This window comes from Anguilla rostrata, chromosome 13 (genome assembly GCF_018555375.3).
Source record: "Anguilla rostrata isolate EN2019 chromosome 13, ASM1855537v3, whole genome shotgun sequence".
Taxonomy (NCBI): Eukaryota; Metazoa; Chordata; class Actinopteri; order Anguilliformes; family Anguillidae; genus Anguilla; species Anguilla rostrata.
Window position 1 is genome coordinate 32,961,542 of NC_057945.1, and position 16,297 is coordinate 32,977,838.

Genomic DNA, 16,297 nt, shown 5'->3' on the forward strand with positions numbered 1-16,297 from the left:
GTGGATAAGTATGTGTGTGTGTGTGTGTGTGCTTGCATCTATGTGTGTTTGTACAGATGGGTGAGAGAATTAATGTATTAGCGTCCGCATCAGCATGTAGCTATGTAACAAGACTTCTCATCCACAGCCTGATAAAATGTTCATTCTTTAATGACATTTGACTGAATGCAGGACTGCTACAATCACCAGCTACAGAGTTTTGGGGAAAAAAGTGCATACATACTGTAGGTACAGTACATTAAAAATACAAATAAATTACACAAATAAATACAAGTATTGTTGACTGTATGAGCGCTGCTCTCTTTCTTCAGTCCGTGACGTGAGCACCCCTGTTAAGTGCAGCTAAATGCTGTGCGTGCCCCTGCTGCAGCGGAGCCTGTTTGTGGGACAGACAGATTGGACAGAGGGACAGCAGTCCTGCGTCTCTCATTGGTCCTGTGCTACAGCTCTGAAGGCTCTCTCAGGCTGACCTCAGCTATCCCACAATGCACCAGAAAATGGTGTTTCCATCATTCCCAAGCTGAGCCTGAGCCCAAATTCATGGCTGTCTGTGTATATTTGGCCAGACGGGGGTTGTAACTAACCACACTCTGCAGTATTTCAAAAGAGTAGGACAAGTGACAAGAACACGGAGAGCCCAGGATGTGAAATTGAACAACCAACATAAATTATTCTCTCAGCAGGAACATTTTCTTTCATAAATAACCGACATGCTTTTTTTCCTCCTTGTGGTAAAAATGTTGGCTGGAATATCTGCTTTTTCCATTTGTTCCTATCGGATTATATTTTGTAAAATAAAAATTGTGCGGATGCCACCCGTAGTTTGGCGCTCCCTGGATTCTTATCTCCCAGAGAGTGATTTTATTCCCTCAAAAACATATTGCATAAGCACATAATCATAATTATAAAACCTTGCTGGCTAATCTTTTTTTTTTTTTTTATTAGCTTGGAAGTTATGATGAGTCGTTTAAATTCCGTTAGCATCTGAACCTGTGGGCGTGTTAAACTGGCTTCATATTACTGTAGCTTCTCATGCTAAGATTATATTACCGGAATTGACTTAGCCGTATTTAATGATGCATCACATTTTGTTGTATTCATTAGGCAATTAAGCTGTATGTTTAATTTTTATGTTATGCTAGCCAGCCAGCAAACAAATTGAGAAGAATTTATGCCGTATTACAGTCGGTTGTGACAGCTGCAGATGAGCACCAGTAGATGAGGTACAGCACAGGAACGAAAAAAAGCTTCAGTTGTCGTCTGTGCTACGATGTACAGGAGCCTGTAGAATGATAGGCAGTGAAGACTAATAGTAAGGGAGCTAAACCATAATCAGTTGGTTGCATGGACAAGTCCTGTTTTTTACAAAGTGTCATTGTGCTCAAGAGACACTTTAATAACCTGAATTGGTTCAGTGAAATATCTGGTTGTGCAGATGAGTGATATGTTAAACCCAAGCTTTGCAAAGTGCTACATGTATTGTAAATCCTGGACAAAGAGCAGCTGCTCCATCTGTAAAGGTATTTTTAGCCTTCCATCCCTCACCAGTATTTGTCTTGACGTTTCAGACGCCTTAAGAGAGAGTTAACTCGGATGCTGTTGAAATATTTTCAGTGCAGGCTGTAGCTACAATAGAATGCAAAACAAGTGCAACGAAACCAAACCGAGTGCAAACAGCTAATTATTTCCACCAGCTTATTTCCATCTCCCAGCTACTTGTTGTGCCATGATAGACAAAGTACCAGCTTCCTACTCAGTGTAAAATCTGAAACAATAATCCATTAAATCAAATTCACTAAACAGATTTTCCATACCTGATGGGTTTTGCTGATAGCGGTAGGGTAATATTCTAACGCCTGAGGAAATAAAAAAGCACTATTAAATGGTACACCCACCGTTTCAATTTCCTACTCTTTTGGACAAAGATGCACTGGATACAAAGTTTTGTTTACTTGATAAAATAGACAATTGTCAAGAAAATGTCAACTATTGTCTAAGGTAAAACTACCTATTTGCTCAAAGCAGGAAGCTACCAGCCAACAAAGTGGTTTACCTGTGATCTGTGACATATGGTGACCCTCCGGCACCAGAAGAAGGGAGACCCCAAAATCATAAATCACAGGGCAGTGTCAACTCTTCCTGGTTTGGATACAGAATGTCCAATAGTTACATGGCTATAGTAATTACAGTTTGGGTGAAACACACGGCAGAGGACACATCATCTTTCCAGGAACACCGGGGAGGGGGGGGGGTGGAGGGGGGTGGAGCCCTCAGAGTCAGACCCAGGCCCGAACATTCTTGCCCCAGCCCCAGCCGCCACCGCCACGGTAACAGGCGCGCGACATTGGCTGAAACAGCAGGAGGAGGCGGAGCCTGCGCACCAGCCCGCAGAACATGGCCGCCGCCAGCACCACCAGGGGCGACATCATGACGAAGCCCAGGATGATGAGGGCGGAGCAGCTGTTGTCGTCCAGGTAGCCGCAGAGCGGCAGAGGGGAGTTCAGCACCTGGCCGGCGGGTGGGGAAAAAGGAGGCGGGAGGGAAAGGGTTAACCACCTGAAGAGACCGCGGAGAGATGTGGCAAGATGGCGATGGAAAAGGGAGACCTGGGACTACGAGGATGCACGGACGCATTTGGATGGAAGGTGGCAGCGTGTGACAGACTCTCTTACAGCACCCCCCCCTTACTCCCTCCCCCCCCCCCCAATGGACCCCCCACCTCCCTGTTAGCTCATCTGTGAACAAGTCCCAGAACCATCAATAATCCCCTGAGTTGTCAATAAGCTGTCAAGAGCGACGAAGAGGAGGTAAACAGAGAGGGAGAGAGAACGGCGCGGGGGGGAAACAGGTGTTGATGCAGTGTTTTGGGTTTATGAGACGCACACAAAATACAAATGTGTGAATGTGTGTGCGTCAGGCAGTGCAAAATCTCTCCGTCTCTCTCTCTCTCAACAGACACACACACACACACACACACTGACTCTGTAGGAATGTGTATTGTAAGGCTTGCTTGGCTGATTTGTGAACCCCTTCTTTGTCGATGTATATTACAGGAATTCCCGACCCACGACTGCTTACCCACCAAGTTGCTGACACACACAAAATACTCTCCAAATTTCTTACTCACTGCCACCTCTATTCCTCCTTCTCATTCTTCTTTCCGGCATCATTGCCAAAGACCCCAGTGGGCCAACATGGCCCCCCCTTCCCTCTCCTCCTTATGCCCTCACTCCAGAGGAGGGGGAGGGGGGGGGGGCAGGTTGACTTTAGTTCATCAGCACAGGGCAGCAAGAGAGAGTATGCGAGAGAGACTATTGAATATTATACAAAAAAAATTAAGGAGCAAAGTAATTTTACACGACTAACTCCCTACGCATCAGTCCATGAAGATGCAATAAGTGCTGCGGCAGAAGGTCAGACTGATATTGGGGGTTTTCCAGGTAGGAAATTTAAAGAGGTTTTGGACTCTTATGCAGAGGCTTGGGGCTAGCTGGGCTTCTGTAATCTTGCTACTCAAGATAAAAAAAAAGCTTCCAAAAAGGTTCTTTGAGTTTGATTGTCGTGAAGTGGCCTCGCTGTGGGGATCAGTGGTAAAGTAGTTTCATTTGCGGACGATACAAAAATTGGAGGTCTGGCAAATACTCTGAAATCTACTGAGATAATCAAAGAAGATGTGAACAGAATCCCTAAGTGGGCTGAAACACGGCAGGTGACGTTCAGTATGGCCAAATATAAAGTTCTGCATGTGGAGAAAAATAGTTTAAGACAGGACTATTTCATGCGAAGAGTGAAAATAGGTAGTGCTCAATGTGAGAGAGACTTAGGAGTAATAGCAGACCAAGTCTATCCAGTTCTGAACATTGTATCGTAGCTGTGAAGAAGGACGGAGTGTAGCACAGTAGGTAAGGAACTGGGCTTGTAACCAAAAGGCTGCAGGTTCGATTCCCGGGTAGGACACTGCCGTTGTACCCTTGAGCAAGGTACTTAACCGAAATTGCTTCAGTATATATCCAGCTGTATAAATGGATACAATGTGAAATGCTATGTAAAAGTTGTGTAAGTCGCTCTGGATAAGAGCGTCTGCTAAATGCCTGTAATGTAAAAAGAAGGCCAACAGGATTCTGGGATGTATTACCAAATGTATAGATTATAAATCCAAATAAAAAAATGAAGAGCCAAGTTGGGCTGAATGGCCAGTTCTCGCCATCCCTTATGTTCTTGCATGTTCTTAGGAAGTACATGTAGGGGGTTATTTGAGTGCACTTAGCAGGGCATACGCAGTGGTAGTGCAGCATCACATGTCAGGTGAAACGCTTTAATAGCTCGGCTTCAATCTGCTGCTTTCTAAATCCACGGGGCCTTTTGTTTTGTGTCAGGGCGAAAGTGGGTTTCCATTCTGTCTGACATTTTCAGAGGCAATTGTACGAAATTAGCCAAAGCTCTTTTGTACATCCCATCTGTTTTAACTTGAACCTAAAGTGTAATCTGCAGGTTGTCTACTCATCGTGACACATTGAAGGCTTGATTTACTAAGAGAAAACTTTTTAGCACACGCAAAAATAATAACACAGCCAATGATTGGCGTGAAGCAAATAACCATGACCATGGGTCTCAGAGCCCTGAGTGTTTAATGTGCTGGTTTAGGCTGAGCTCTGAGTGTTTAATGTGCTGGTTTAGGCTGAGCTCTGAGTGTTTAATGTGCTGGTTTAGGCTCTGAGTGTTTAATGTGCTGGTTTAGGCTCTGAGTGTTTAATGTGCTGGTTTAGGCCCTCAGTGTTTAATGTGCTGGTTTAGGCCCTGAGTGTTTAATGTGCTGGTTTAGGCCCTGAGTGTTTAATGTGCTGGTTTAGGCTGAGCTCTGAGTGTTTAATGTGCTGGTTTAGGCTCTGAGTGTTTAATGTGCTGGTTTAGGCTGAGCTCTGAGTGTTTAATGTGCTGGTTTAGGCTCTGAGTGTTTAATGTGCTGGTTTAGGCTCTGAGTGTTTAATGTGCTGGTTTAGGCCCTGAGTGTTTAATGTGCTGGTTTAGGCTCTGAGTGTTTAATGTGTTGGTTTAGGCTCTGAGTGTTTAATGTGCTGGTTTAGGCTCTGAGTGTTTAATGTGCTGGTTTAGGCTCTGAGTGTGGAATGGTGTAGTTTAGGCTCTGAGTGTTTAATGTGCTGGTTTAGGCTCTGAGTGTTTAATGTGCTGGTTTAGGCTCTGAGTGTTTAATGTGCTGGTTTAGGCTGAGCTCTGAGTGTTTAATGTGCTGGTTTAGGCTCTGAGTGTGGAATGGTGTAGTTTAGGCTCTGAGTGTTTAATGTGCTGGTTTAGGCCCTGAGTGTTTAATGGTGTAGTTTAGGCCCTGAGTGTTTAATGTGCTGGTTTAGGCCCTGAGTGTTTAATGTGCTGGTTTAGGCTCTGAGTGTTTAATGTGCTGGTTTAGGCTCTGAGTGTTTAATGGTAAAGCAGGTTGACTTTAGTTCATCAGCACAGGGCAGCAAGAGAGAGTATGCGAGAGAGACTATTGAATATTATACAAAAAAAATTAAGGAGCAAAGTAATTTTACACGACTAACTCCCTACGCATCAGTCCATGAAGATGCAATAAGTGCTGCGGCAGAAGGTCAGACTGATATTGGGGGTTTTCCAGGTAGGAAATTTAAAGAGGTTTTGGACTCTTATGCAGAGGCTTGGGGCTAGCTGGGCTTCTGTAATCTTGCTACTCAAGATAAAAAAAAGCTTCCAAAAAGGTTCTTTGAGTTTGATTGTCATGAAGTGGCCTCGCTGCGGGGATCAGTGGTAAAGTAGTTTCATTTGCGGACGATACAAAAATTGGAGGTCTGGCAAATACTCTGAAATCTACTGAGATAATCAAAGAAGATGTGAACAGAATCCCTAAGTGGACTGAAACACGGCAGGTGACGTTCAGTATGGCCAAATATAAAGTTCTGCATGTGGAGAAAAATAGTTTAAGACAGGACTATTTCATGCGAAGAGTGAAAATAGGTAGTGCTCAATGTGAGAGAGACTTAGGAGTAATAGCAGACCAAGTCTATCCAGTTCTAAACATTGTATCGTTGCTGTGAAGAAGGACGGAGTGTAGCACAGTGGGTAAGGAACTGGGCTTGTAACCGAAAGGTTGCAGGTTCGATTCCCGGGTAGGACACTGCCGTTGTACCCTTGAGCAAGGTGCTTAACCGAAATTGCTTCAGTATATATCCAGCTGTATAAATGGATACAATGTAAAATGCTATGTAAAAGTTGTGTAAGTCGCTCTGGATAAGAGCGTCTGCTAAATGCCTATAATGTAAAAAGAAGGTCAACAGGATTCTGGGATGTATTACCAAACGTATAGATTATAAATCCAAATAAAAAAATGACGAGCCAAGTTGGGCTGAATGGCCAGTTCTCGCCATCCCTTATGTTCTTGCATGTTCTTAGGAAGTACATGTAGGGGGTTATTTGAGTGCACTTAGCAGGGCATACGCAGTGGTAGTGCAGCATCACGTGTCAGGTGAAACGCTTTAATAGCTCAGCTTCAATCTGCTGCTTTCTAAATCCACGGGGCCTTTTGTTTTGTGTCACGGCGAAAGTGGGTTTCCATTCTGTCTGACATTTTCAGAGGCAATTGTACAAAATTAGCCAAAGCTCTTTTGTACATCCCATCTGTTTTAACTTGAACCTAAAGTGTAATCTGCAGGTTGTCTACTCATCGTGACACATTGAAGGCTTGATTTACTAAGAGAAAACTTTTTAGCACACGCAAAAATGTAACCAGCCATGATTGGCGTGAAGCAAATAACCATGACATGGGTCTCAGAGCCCTGAGTGTTTAATGCTGGTTTAGCTACTGGTGTTAAGTGCTGAGCTCTGAGTGTTTAATGTGCTGGTTTAGGCCTGAGTGTTTAATGTGCTGGTTTAGGCCCTGAGTGTTTAATGTGCTGGTTTAGGCCTGAGTGTTTAATGTGCTGGTTTAGGCCTGAGCTCTGGTTTTAATGTGCTGGTTTAGGCCCTGAGTGTTTAATGTGCTGGTTTAGGCTGAGCTCTGAGTGTTTAATGTGCTGGTTTAGGCTCTGAGTGTTTAATGTGCTGGTTTAGGCCTGAGTGTTTAATGTGCTGGTTTAGGCCTGAGTGTTTAATGTGCTGGTTTAGGCTGAGCTGAGTGTTTAATGTGTTGGTTTAGGCTCTGAGTGTTTAATGTGCTGGTTTAGGCTCTGAGTGTTTAATGTGCTGGTTTAGACTCTGAGTGTTTAATGTGCTGGTTTAGGCTCTGAGTGTTTAATGTGCTGGTTTAGGCCCTGAGTGTTTAATGTGCTGGTTTAGGCCCTGAGTGTTTAATGTGCTGGTTTAGGCCCTGAGTGTTTAATGTGCTGGTTTAGGCTCTGAGTGTTTAATGTGCTGGTTTAGGCCGAGCTCTGAGTGTTTAATGTGCTGGTTTAGGCCTGAGTGTTTAATGTGCTGGTTTAGGCTGAGCTCTGAGTGTTTAATGTGCTGGTTTAGGCTCTGAGTGTGGAATGGTGTAGTTTAGGCTCTGAGTGTTTAATGTGCTGGTTTAGGCCCTGAGTGTTTAATGTGCTGGTTTAGGCTCTGAGTGTTTAATGGTGTAGTTTAGGCCCTGAGTGTTTAATGTGCTGGTTTAGGCTGAGCTCTGAGTGTTTAATGTGCTGGTTTAGGCCCTGAGTGTTTAATGTGCTGGTTTAGGCTCTGAGTGTTTAATGTGCTGGTTTAGGCTCTGAGTGTTTAATGGTGTAGTTTAGGCCCTGAGTGTTTAATGTGCTGGTTTAGGCCCTGAGTGTTTAATGTGCTGGTTTGGGCCCTGAGTGTTTAATGTGCTGGTTTAGGCTCTGAGTGTTTAATGTGCTGGTTTAGGCCGAGCTCTGAGTGTGTAATGGTGTAGTTTAGGCTCTGAGTGTTTAATGGTGTAGTTTAGGCCGACGCTCACCCTCGAGTGGCAGAGGAACCCGGCGGACAGCAGCAGGGTGGCGGGCAGCAGCACCAGGGTGAACACGGCGGCCAGGAGCAGCGCGGCCGCGGCCGCCACGCCCGCGTTCCACAGCGCCAGCCCTGCGCCCCAGACCAGGCGCCCGGCCGGGCCCCGCCGGGCCCCCCACACCCCCGCTCCGCTGTGCGCCGTTGGCGGGGGCAGCATCCGCACGCGCTCCCCGACGTCGTACTCCTCCTCCTGCTCCTTCTCTTCCTCCTCCCCCTCTCCTGCTCCCTCGCCCTCCAGGTCCACGTCCATACCACACATCCTGCACAGAGAGAGAGAGACAGAGGGAGACAGAAAGAGAGGGAGTGAGAGAAAACCAGAGACAGAGAGAAAGAGAGAGAGAGGGAGAGAAAAGTTAGTGGTCAGGCAGAAAAACTGAAGCCAAACAGAGAGCAGTGGAGACATACATTGCATTTACGTAAATAGACGGACAGAGAGGGTGGATTGTGGATTGTTGTTAAATAATGAAATGAAAAGAATATAATATGACAGTCTGTTGTGCAGGATATGCATGGTTAGGCATGGTTTTGTAGACTGTGTGGGGAGAAACATAGGGGAATACTTCACATCTGTGTTTTTTATTTTTATTTTTATTTTAGCAAAGCACAAAATAAAACTGACAAATAAATATAAAAATACGGCTCAGGTAACAGCGCCGTGACTGTGCCGCTTTCTTTAATTCCTCGGTTTTGTTGCTGTCCGTCTCCCTTAATTGCGTCTTTCCTCTGTTTTTATATGACGTTTTACATAACTGTCATTTGGCGGGCGCTCTTATCCAGAGCGACGAACCGTAGTGGAGAGCGTTTCCGCAGCGTACATCCATCCAGACTTCCTTTGTTGGGGTAGCTACAGTAGATGGCAGTTTGGCTTGTTGAGCTGGTCACTCGGGCTTATGTAATTAATGGTGTGTTTATTTTCTGTCTTTGTAAATGATGAATGAGATAAACGGTGGGGGGTGCTGGATATGGCTGGGGAGGGAGGAGTATGGAGGGGGAGGGCCTGAACTTAATTATGTATGTCTGCAGGACCGGTGAGGTACAGAGGACGAAGAGAGAGAGAGAAAAAAATGAGTTGGAGGTGGACACAACTTATCAGCAATATTTTGCCTGAAATTGCCCACACCTCATGCATATTAAAATCTTTGACAAGACATAATTACATACTTTGTCAAGTTGCACTTATACACACACACACGCCCGCACGCGCGTGCACACGCACACACATACTAAAAGCACACACAGCCACGCCCCCGCCCTGTTGGTAGGATCGATAACGGTAATCGATCATAGCCTTCAAGCTTAGCAGAGAGCCCGACTGATCTGTCATTCCCAATTCAATTACTCTCCGTCCGTCACCTTTGGATTCTTTGCGTTTAGAGGCGAAAACAGCACCATACCATACAATGCGACCTTTCCTGCTCCTTCTGCAATTTCAGGATATGTAGCAAATAGTAGCATCTCAGGAGAACATTTACATGATGCTGACTAAACATGAACCTGTAGCCTGCTCTGTCTACTGCTTGGAATTTCAATTAACTGCGGTCTTATGTGCATAATTTGCATGGCTTCACAAAACAATAGCCACACACATAAAGTAATTATTGTAATTATATATATATATAAAAAATAGTTTTAAAAATTCCTATTGTGAGCGTTATTACACAAAAACAATGAAATACACTTAAAACAATAATTGTCATATCTTTTTTCTATCGGTTAAAAATCCAACTGGAATAATAATAATAATAATAATAATAATAATAATAACGAAAAAATGTTAGAGCACTGGATACTTACCTTTCGATGTTGTCCGGGTCTGCGTCTGTTTTCAAACTGCTGGGCACTAGAACGAGTGTGGGTGAGTCCCGTAGTTGGTTGTGTTCTATTCAAATCCCGAAGCGTTTGCGCTGCGCAGAGGCAATCGTGCAGTTACTTAGAGCTTATCAGAAAATAAGGATGACAGCCGCCTAACGCCTGGGCAACGGCTACGGTAACGACTCTCTCTCTCTCTCTGTCTCTCTCTCGCTCTCTCTCTCTCTCTCTCACACACACACACACACACTCGCACGCACATGCACATGCAACACCTTGCGCGCGCGTGTCGACGGACCATTTCCCAATAACAGTTCGATACTTCGATGCGATCGCTTCAACAAGAGCGAGTGGCTACAGTCAGAAGTAATACGTGTATTTGAAGGGACACAGGTCGAATATGACATGTACAGTCGAAAGAAGGTAGAGGGTGGCAGTAGCTTGGGGGTTGCGGGGGTGGGGGGGGAGATAGCTGCCACCCAGTTAATATTTAATGGAAATATTTAAATCATATTCTACTGCTCTCTCAGTCCCGACCGCTCATGAGCTACTTTCCTCGTTTATATGAGGAATGAAAAGTTGTTCTTGGCACAACTTTCAAACCAGTTTCTCATGTAAAGCCGCGTAAATAAATAACGGTATGAAATCCACATGGCAGTAAATTACAGCTGAAAATGCGAGAGAGGATAAAGCGGGACTGAAATGTAATTAGAGCTCTGTGTTTGTTCCACGTAAATCAGCCTGGTTCTGAGATGCTGCAGTCTCCACTGGGCGGTGTAGATGTTTTAAAACAAACAGTTAGGCTACAGCAGAAAAACCCACAGCAAGATGGGCTTAAGGGCATTACAACAACTGCGCACATTAACTCATAGATGGTGCGGCAGAGAGCAGGAGCGATGCTGATTAGCAGGACTGTGAGCTCTGCGCTGCAGCGCCACATTAACACGAAACCGTTTGAACTTGGTGTCTCATCCTATCTCTCTCCTGTGTTTTGAATGCTGTATAATGCACTTAAAAAAAACTGTCGCTGGGGAAAACATTCCGAAATATCCCTGTTGTGAGAACAGAGAGGAGGATGAGGGCATGACAGGTAAGAAAAGATAAAGGATGGGAAAATGTGATATCATTCTATCTTTCTCTCCCACCCCTCTCCTCATTGGGGGGTATCACCCGTGATTGAGCTGCTTTAAAAATGCAGTTTTTTGTTATTCTCTCTCTCTCTCTCTGCCTAGTTTATCTTCCACCTTTTTTCATTGTCAGTCTGCCCCTTCTTTCCTCCCGCCTTTCTTGTTTCTACATGCCTCTCTCTTGCTGTTTCTTTTTTTCTCGCTTCAAACCGTTCTGTTCTGGCGAGATAAGGGCTCTGATCGATTCAACCCCCCCCCCCCCCCCCCGGCCTTGCTCTTACTCCTGCCTCGCCGTCGTCCGAATCTCTCCCCGGCGAAAATACCACCTGAGGAGGTTAAAGACCGAGCGTGAGAAGTCAGATTCAAACTGAGAAAGAGCAGGAGGAGGGAGAGCCCGGATAAAAGAGCAGTGCGGAGCGCGCGGGGACGCCGTGTAATTAAACGGCCATTTGAGCTGAAATAATGGCCTCTCTTATCAGTGCGCTGATGGGGGAGAAGGGCTGGAGGGAGGGAAGCTAAAAGGAGCAGACTTCAGCTAAGAAAGATTAGGAGGGATGGGGCAGAGTGGGGGGGGGGGAGGGTTTTGGGGGGGAGCAGTTAGATAGAAGCAGGCACTCCGGAACACGCACAGTAACACGGGCTGCGATGTCCCAACATATGCTCACGCTGCCACCCTCTGGCCACTTCTGGTACATACACAGTACGCGCAGTCCGACACATTCAGCTGTGGATTTAAGACGGTGGTGTTTGGGGGGGGGGGCTGAAATGCATAGACCCTGAGAACTGCAAGCCTCTAGGTGGGGGTCCAGGGGCGTTTCCCTGCAGAATATATTACGTCCTTGCATAAGCTTCATCCTAGCATGACGCTGGGGTTTCAGCTACTCTGATCAGCCGTCATACCTTGGGTGACTAGACGAAATGAACCTCTTAAATCATACTGCATACAACTTCCGCCAAAAATTAACCAACTATTCTAAAGACTCTCGTCCTCCACACAAGGGACTAACAGAGCTCGTGTCAGAATCCAGTGGGGTAACTTTCCAATTGACTGTTGTGTACAGTAGGCCTAATTATCGCCACTACAACAGCTATAATCATCTGATAGGCAACAGTGTCAGCAATGAGAGTCTCATAGAGCTGAGTCCTCTCGGTAACTGGAGGAAGGAGATGGCCATATTCGTCTCTGAGGAGTTGAGATTTGCGGGGAGCATACCGAGAAGCAGTGGTTGGATAAAAATATGACTGTTGTCAACAGGTGTTTTTTAAAAAAATGTGAGGTGACAGATATAAAAGCCAAAGTTTGTAAGTGCAGTCTTTTCTTTGTCTGTTCACCGGTGTCAGTTCAGGGCCAGGGGTGACGCAGGGAGACTGTAAGTGCCCTTTCCTCAGCCAGTAACGTCACTAACTGCACCAGTGAGCTTCACCATATGATTGTCTGTGACTTCTAGCCTGCGGTGTTCAGTCCAATGCACAAAAAGCATCAATCTCGAGTGTGAGGACCTGTCAACTCTCGTCACTGACTCTGAGGGGTGTTTTCGTTGTCCGCTTCAAACTGGACATTCTGAAGACCACTTCCTGCACGCACAGGAAGTCCGGCAGCAGACAGCTTTGAAGATGTTGGCTCCCGTCATGGGAAAAGCAAACAAACAGTGACCCACCGCACTGGAGCTGCATGTTACTTCAAGGGCTGCGTTCGACCTTGGATGTGCTAGTGTGTGTGAGAGTGTGAGTGTGTGTGGGTGAGGGTGTGTGTATGTGCCTGTGTGTGTGTGTGAGTGTGTGCATATGTGTATGTGTGTGTGGTTTGTGTAGTGTGTGCATGTGTGTGTGTATGTGTGCTGTGGTGTGTGTATTGTGTGTGTGTGTGGTCATGTGTGTGTGCGTGCGTGTTTGTGTGGTGAGTGTGTGCATGTGTGTGTGTGCTGTGTGTGTTGCGTTGTGATGTGTGATATGTGTGGTGTGGTGAGTGTGCATGTGTGTGTGTGCGTGTGTGAGTGTGTGTGTGTGTGTGTGTGCATATGTGTATGTGTATATGCATGTGAGGTGCTGCGTGAGCATGTGTGTGTGTGTGTGTGTGTGTGTGTGTGTGTGTGTATTTGTCTGCACAGGCTTGAATATTTTCCCAGCTATCTGCAAAGGTGAAAAAAAATAGCCACATGCTGAAATTCTCAGGTTCAAGGCTGGGCAATTTTATGGGCTGTTGGATGACTGATTCTGCTGAAGCGCTGGCTCTCAGTGCGACAATCTGGTGCGGACTCCTAACCATGCCAGTGGAGACTGTGCTTAACAGCCCAGCAGGGAGGCTCATAACCGACTGTAGTGTGTTGCCAGGGAGGGAAGGTTTCTGTTGGCAAGGCTTTTCCACAGCATCACGCCGGGTCATTGGATCCTCTCCGCTCCTGTCCCACGGAATGACGTTTGGTGCTGTTGCTGTGGAGCAGTGGTGTCCAGTATCATCCGAAAACGGGCTGGTATGGGTGCAGGTTTTCGTGCTTGCCCAGCTAGGCCTTGATTGAGGACAATGATTAGGTAATTAAGTTAAATCAGGTGTGATAGTCCATCCATCCATCCATCCATCCGTCCATTATCTATACCCGCTTATCCTGAGCAGGGTCGCGGGGGGTGCTGGAGCCTATCCCAGCATGCATTGGGTGAGAGGCAGGAATACACCCTGGACAGGCCACCAAACCATCGCAGGACAGGTGTGATAGTGTGGGGCTTTAAAAAAAAAAAAAAAAAAACAGCACCCACACTGGCTTTTTTCGGATTAAGATGGGACACCCCTGCTGTACAGCAAATCCTTTGGCCTTGGGTAGGGAAGACAATGCAGGACTCGAAAGAAGAGGACAGAGAGTCAGTGACAGACGATAGAGAAGGAGAGTCATGTGGAAACAGAAGCATCGGCATAAAGGTGGAAGTTCTATCTAAAAGAGCCCAGAAATAAACACTCTTATCTCATACAGCAGCTACAGTATGATGTAGGGTTAAATTATCTTCTTTGTTGTCAAATTAAGGGGCGGTTTTTCCACTTGGTGTTTCATTTCCTCATTTAAGCACGCAAGCAATATGCAATTTCAAAAATCAGAAATACAATAAGGAGTCGTAAGTTTTTTTCGCGGTCAGAATCTGAGCTGGCCTTGCTAGTGGACGGTTTGACAGACAGGTTTAATTACCATGGCGATGAGCCCGGTCCGTAGTTAAATGTTTTGCAAGCCTGAATGAGCAGGCTTAGTGCCGGAAGGCAAATTACACGTCGGCTCGGTGGTAAAAGCGGTTCGTTTTATCTGCCCAGTGAATCACTGTATCACAGAAATCGTGGCCTGGCCTCTTCGCCGGCCCTGATGTCGATACCCTGTCAACGCAGCGGTAATAATGGGCTGACACAGCGGATTACTCATTTACTCTCTCTCACTTCCTTTCGACACCGCGCCACTCCCCCCTCCCCTCCCCCCCCCCATGAACCTCCTCTCTCCCTCTCTCATTTTCTCTGTTAACCGTAGTTCTCCCCAAACTGCTCCCCACACCTCCTCTTCCTCACCGCCTCGCGAGCGTCTCCGCCTCGCTTGTGTTTTTTTTTTTCGTTTTTTTTCTTTCGGTTTCTCGGATCTTTTATCTCGTTTCTCTTTTCGGCCGTGAGCCGATTCCCAAAACGAACCCCGCGCTGAAGCTCTATCTCTGTCTCTCTCTCTGACATAATGCACGTCTCTGACATAATACACGATTACAAAACAACAAGAAACAGAGTCGTCCTGAATTGGACAGATAGCGGTAGCGAAAAGAACGATAGCGGGAGAGATCGGGGGGGGGGGGGTTTGAGTGCATAAAACCAGGACGGAGAGGACTTAGGGAACGCTCAGAGATTGGAACTGGACTCCCTGTTCTTTATTTACTTGTTTTGTTTTGTTTCACTTGTTCAAATCTGGAGGCAATTAGGGCTGGTTGTTTGCTGTAAGACGGGGGGGGGGGGGGGAAGAGTGAACCTGGGGCCCAGAGGGAAACCTGAAGAAAAACAGGGACATCGCCAGGAAGGGGGGCTGTGTGACCCCTTTGCTGGGCCCAAACGTTGCGGAGTGCCTCCTGTGCCTCTCTTGGTTTGAGGAGGGGTGCTGGAGGAGTGGCACGTGCACCTCTGCCAGGACTAGGGGGGCTTTGCTCTGCAGGGCAGGTGGGATGGGTTTTCTTCTGCTGTGGGGCGGGGGGGGGGGGGGGGGGGGTGCAAAAGTTCCCAAACTGCACTGCCACGTTCGCCCCACTCTCTGGAAGGCTATAGGATGACTGTGCAGTTAAGACAGCTGATGCAGGCAGGCTGTCGCAGGTCTGCGCAGTTCAGGCAGCTGATGCAGGCAGACTATAGGCACCTGATTAAAACTCAGGTTCCTACAGCTTTAATTAACCCCTCCCTCCCTGAGCACTTATGCTAAGCAGCTGCTGGACACATTCAGCACTAGCACAGTCAAAACTCAATTCCAGACCAATACATTACATTATGGGTGTTTAGCAGACGTCTTTATCCAGAGCAACTTACACAGCTCTTGCATTTCTTTGTAACACAGCACACACCGACACAGCTGGATATATACTGAAGCAAAGCAGGTTAAGTACCTTGCTCTGGGGGTATAGCTCCAGTGTTCTGCCTGGAAATTAAACCTTTAGATTACAAGGCCAGTTCCTTAACTGTGATACTACACTTCTGCCCATTGGACCGCACCCAAATTCAGTCCTTCACCTGGAATACCCCACCAGGGGAATGTCTGTAGCCCTTATGACTATATCCATTATGTACCGTGTCTGTAACGGTTCTGTTCCCGTCTGTGCTGCATAGACCACCAGCCAGCTGGACATTAATTACAGACGTCATCACAGACTGATGAAGTCCAATCGATCGCTCGCCGTGTTCTTCTTACGAACAAGCGCTACGCACACACAGCCCGTCTCGCCAGTCGGACGAGGAAGAGGCGCTCCTGAGTTTCTCTTCCTAGCTCTCACATCTGTGTTCTATTTGCTTTTTGACGTCGACTTTGGAAAAGCTTACAAAACTAAACCCCCCCCCCCCCAGCAGCCTGCCACCCCCCCTCTCCTCGACACCCCCCCCCCCACCCCTCCGCCCCGTGTCCATGGTTACTGGAGCAGGCGAGGCAGTTAAGGGGCTCTCACACTTAAACATAAGAAGAGGGCGCCGCTGTTGCTAATTACAGCGCGGTTGTGAGCACCTGGACCGGCACGTGGAAGCGGCAGTCCTACCTGTGCTGGCCCAGAAGAGCTGTGCCTGTGCATGGTGCTGTACTGGAACCTTCTGTCCAGGAGAGTGGTCTGTCTTAACCACAGGGCCACAATGACAGTGAGCCAGCTCAGTGACGCAATGTGACTTGGCAGCCCTGATCTCACTC

At 46.8% G+C, this 16,297-nt stretch overlaps 1 protein-coding gene and 1 long non-coding RNA gene across 3 annotated transcripts in view; one reads left to right on the forward strand and one right to left on the reverse strand.

The window, feature by feature from the left end:
* Window positions 1-16,297, forward strand: part of LOC135237094 (uncharacterized) — a 39,904-nt gene that overhangs the window by 19,794 nt on the left and 3,813 nt on the right. The window lies entirely within an intron of this gene.
* LOC135237093 (transmembrane protein 88-like) lies at window positions 133-10,170 on the reverse strand. Of its 2 annotated transcripts, XM_064303829.1 has the most exons (3): window positions 9,769-10,170; window positions 7,925-8,234; window positions 133-2,507 (listed from the first exon to the last, which is right to left on the reverse strand). In XM_064303829.1, the coding sequence occupies exons 2-3, from the start codon at window positions 8,231-8,233 to the stop codon at window positions 2,277-2,279; spliced, it is 540 nt and encodes a 179-aa protein (XP_064159899.1). In that variant the 5' UTR covers window position 8,234; window positions 9,769-10,170; the 3' UTR covers window positions 133-2,276. The 2 variants fall into 2 exon arrangements, with proteins under 2 accessions (XP_064159899.1, XP_064159898.1); XM_064303828.1 differs by lacking the exon at window positions 9,769-10,170 and having other exon boundaries at window positions 7,925-9,080.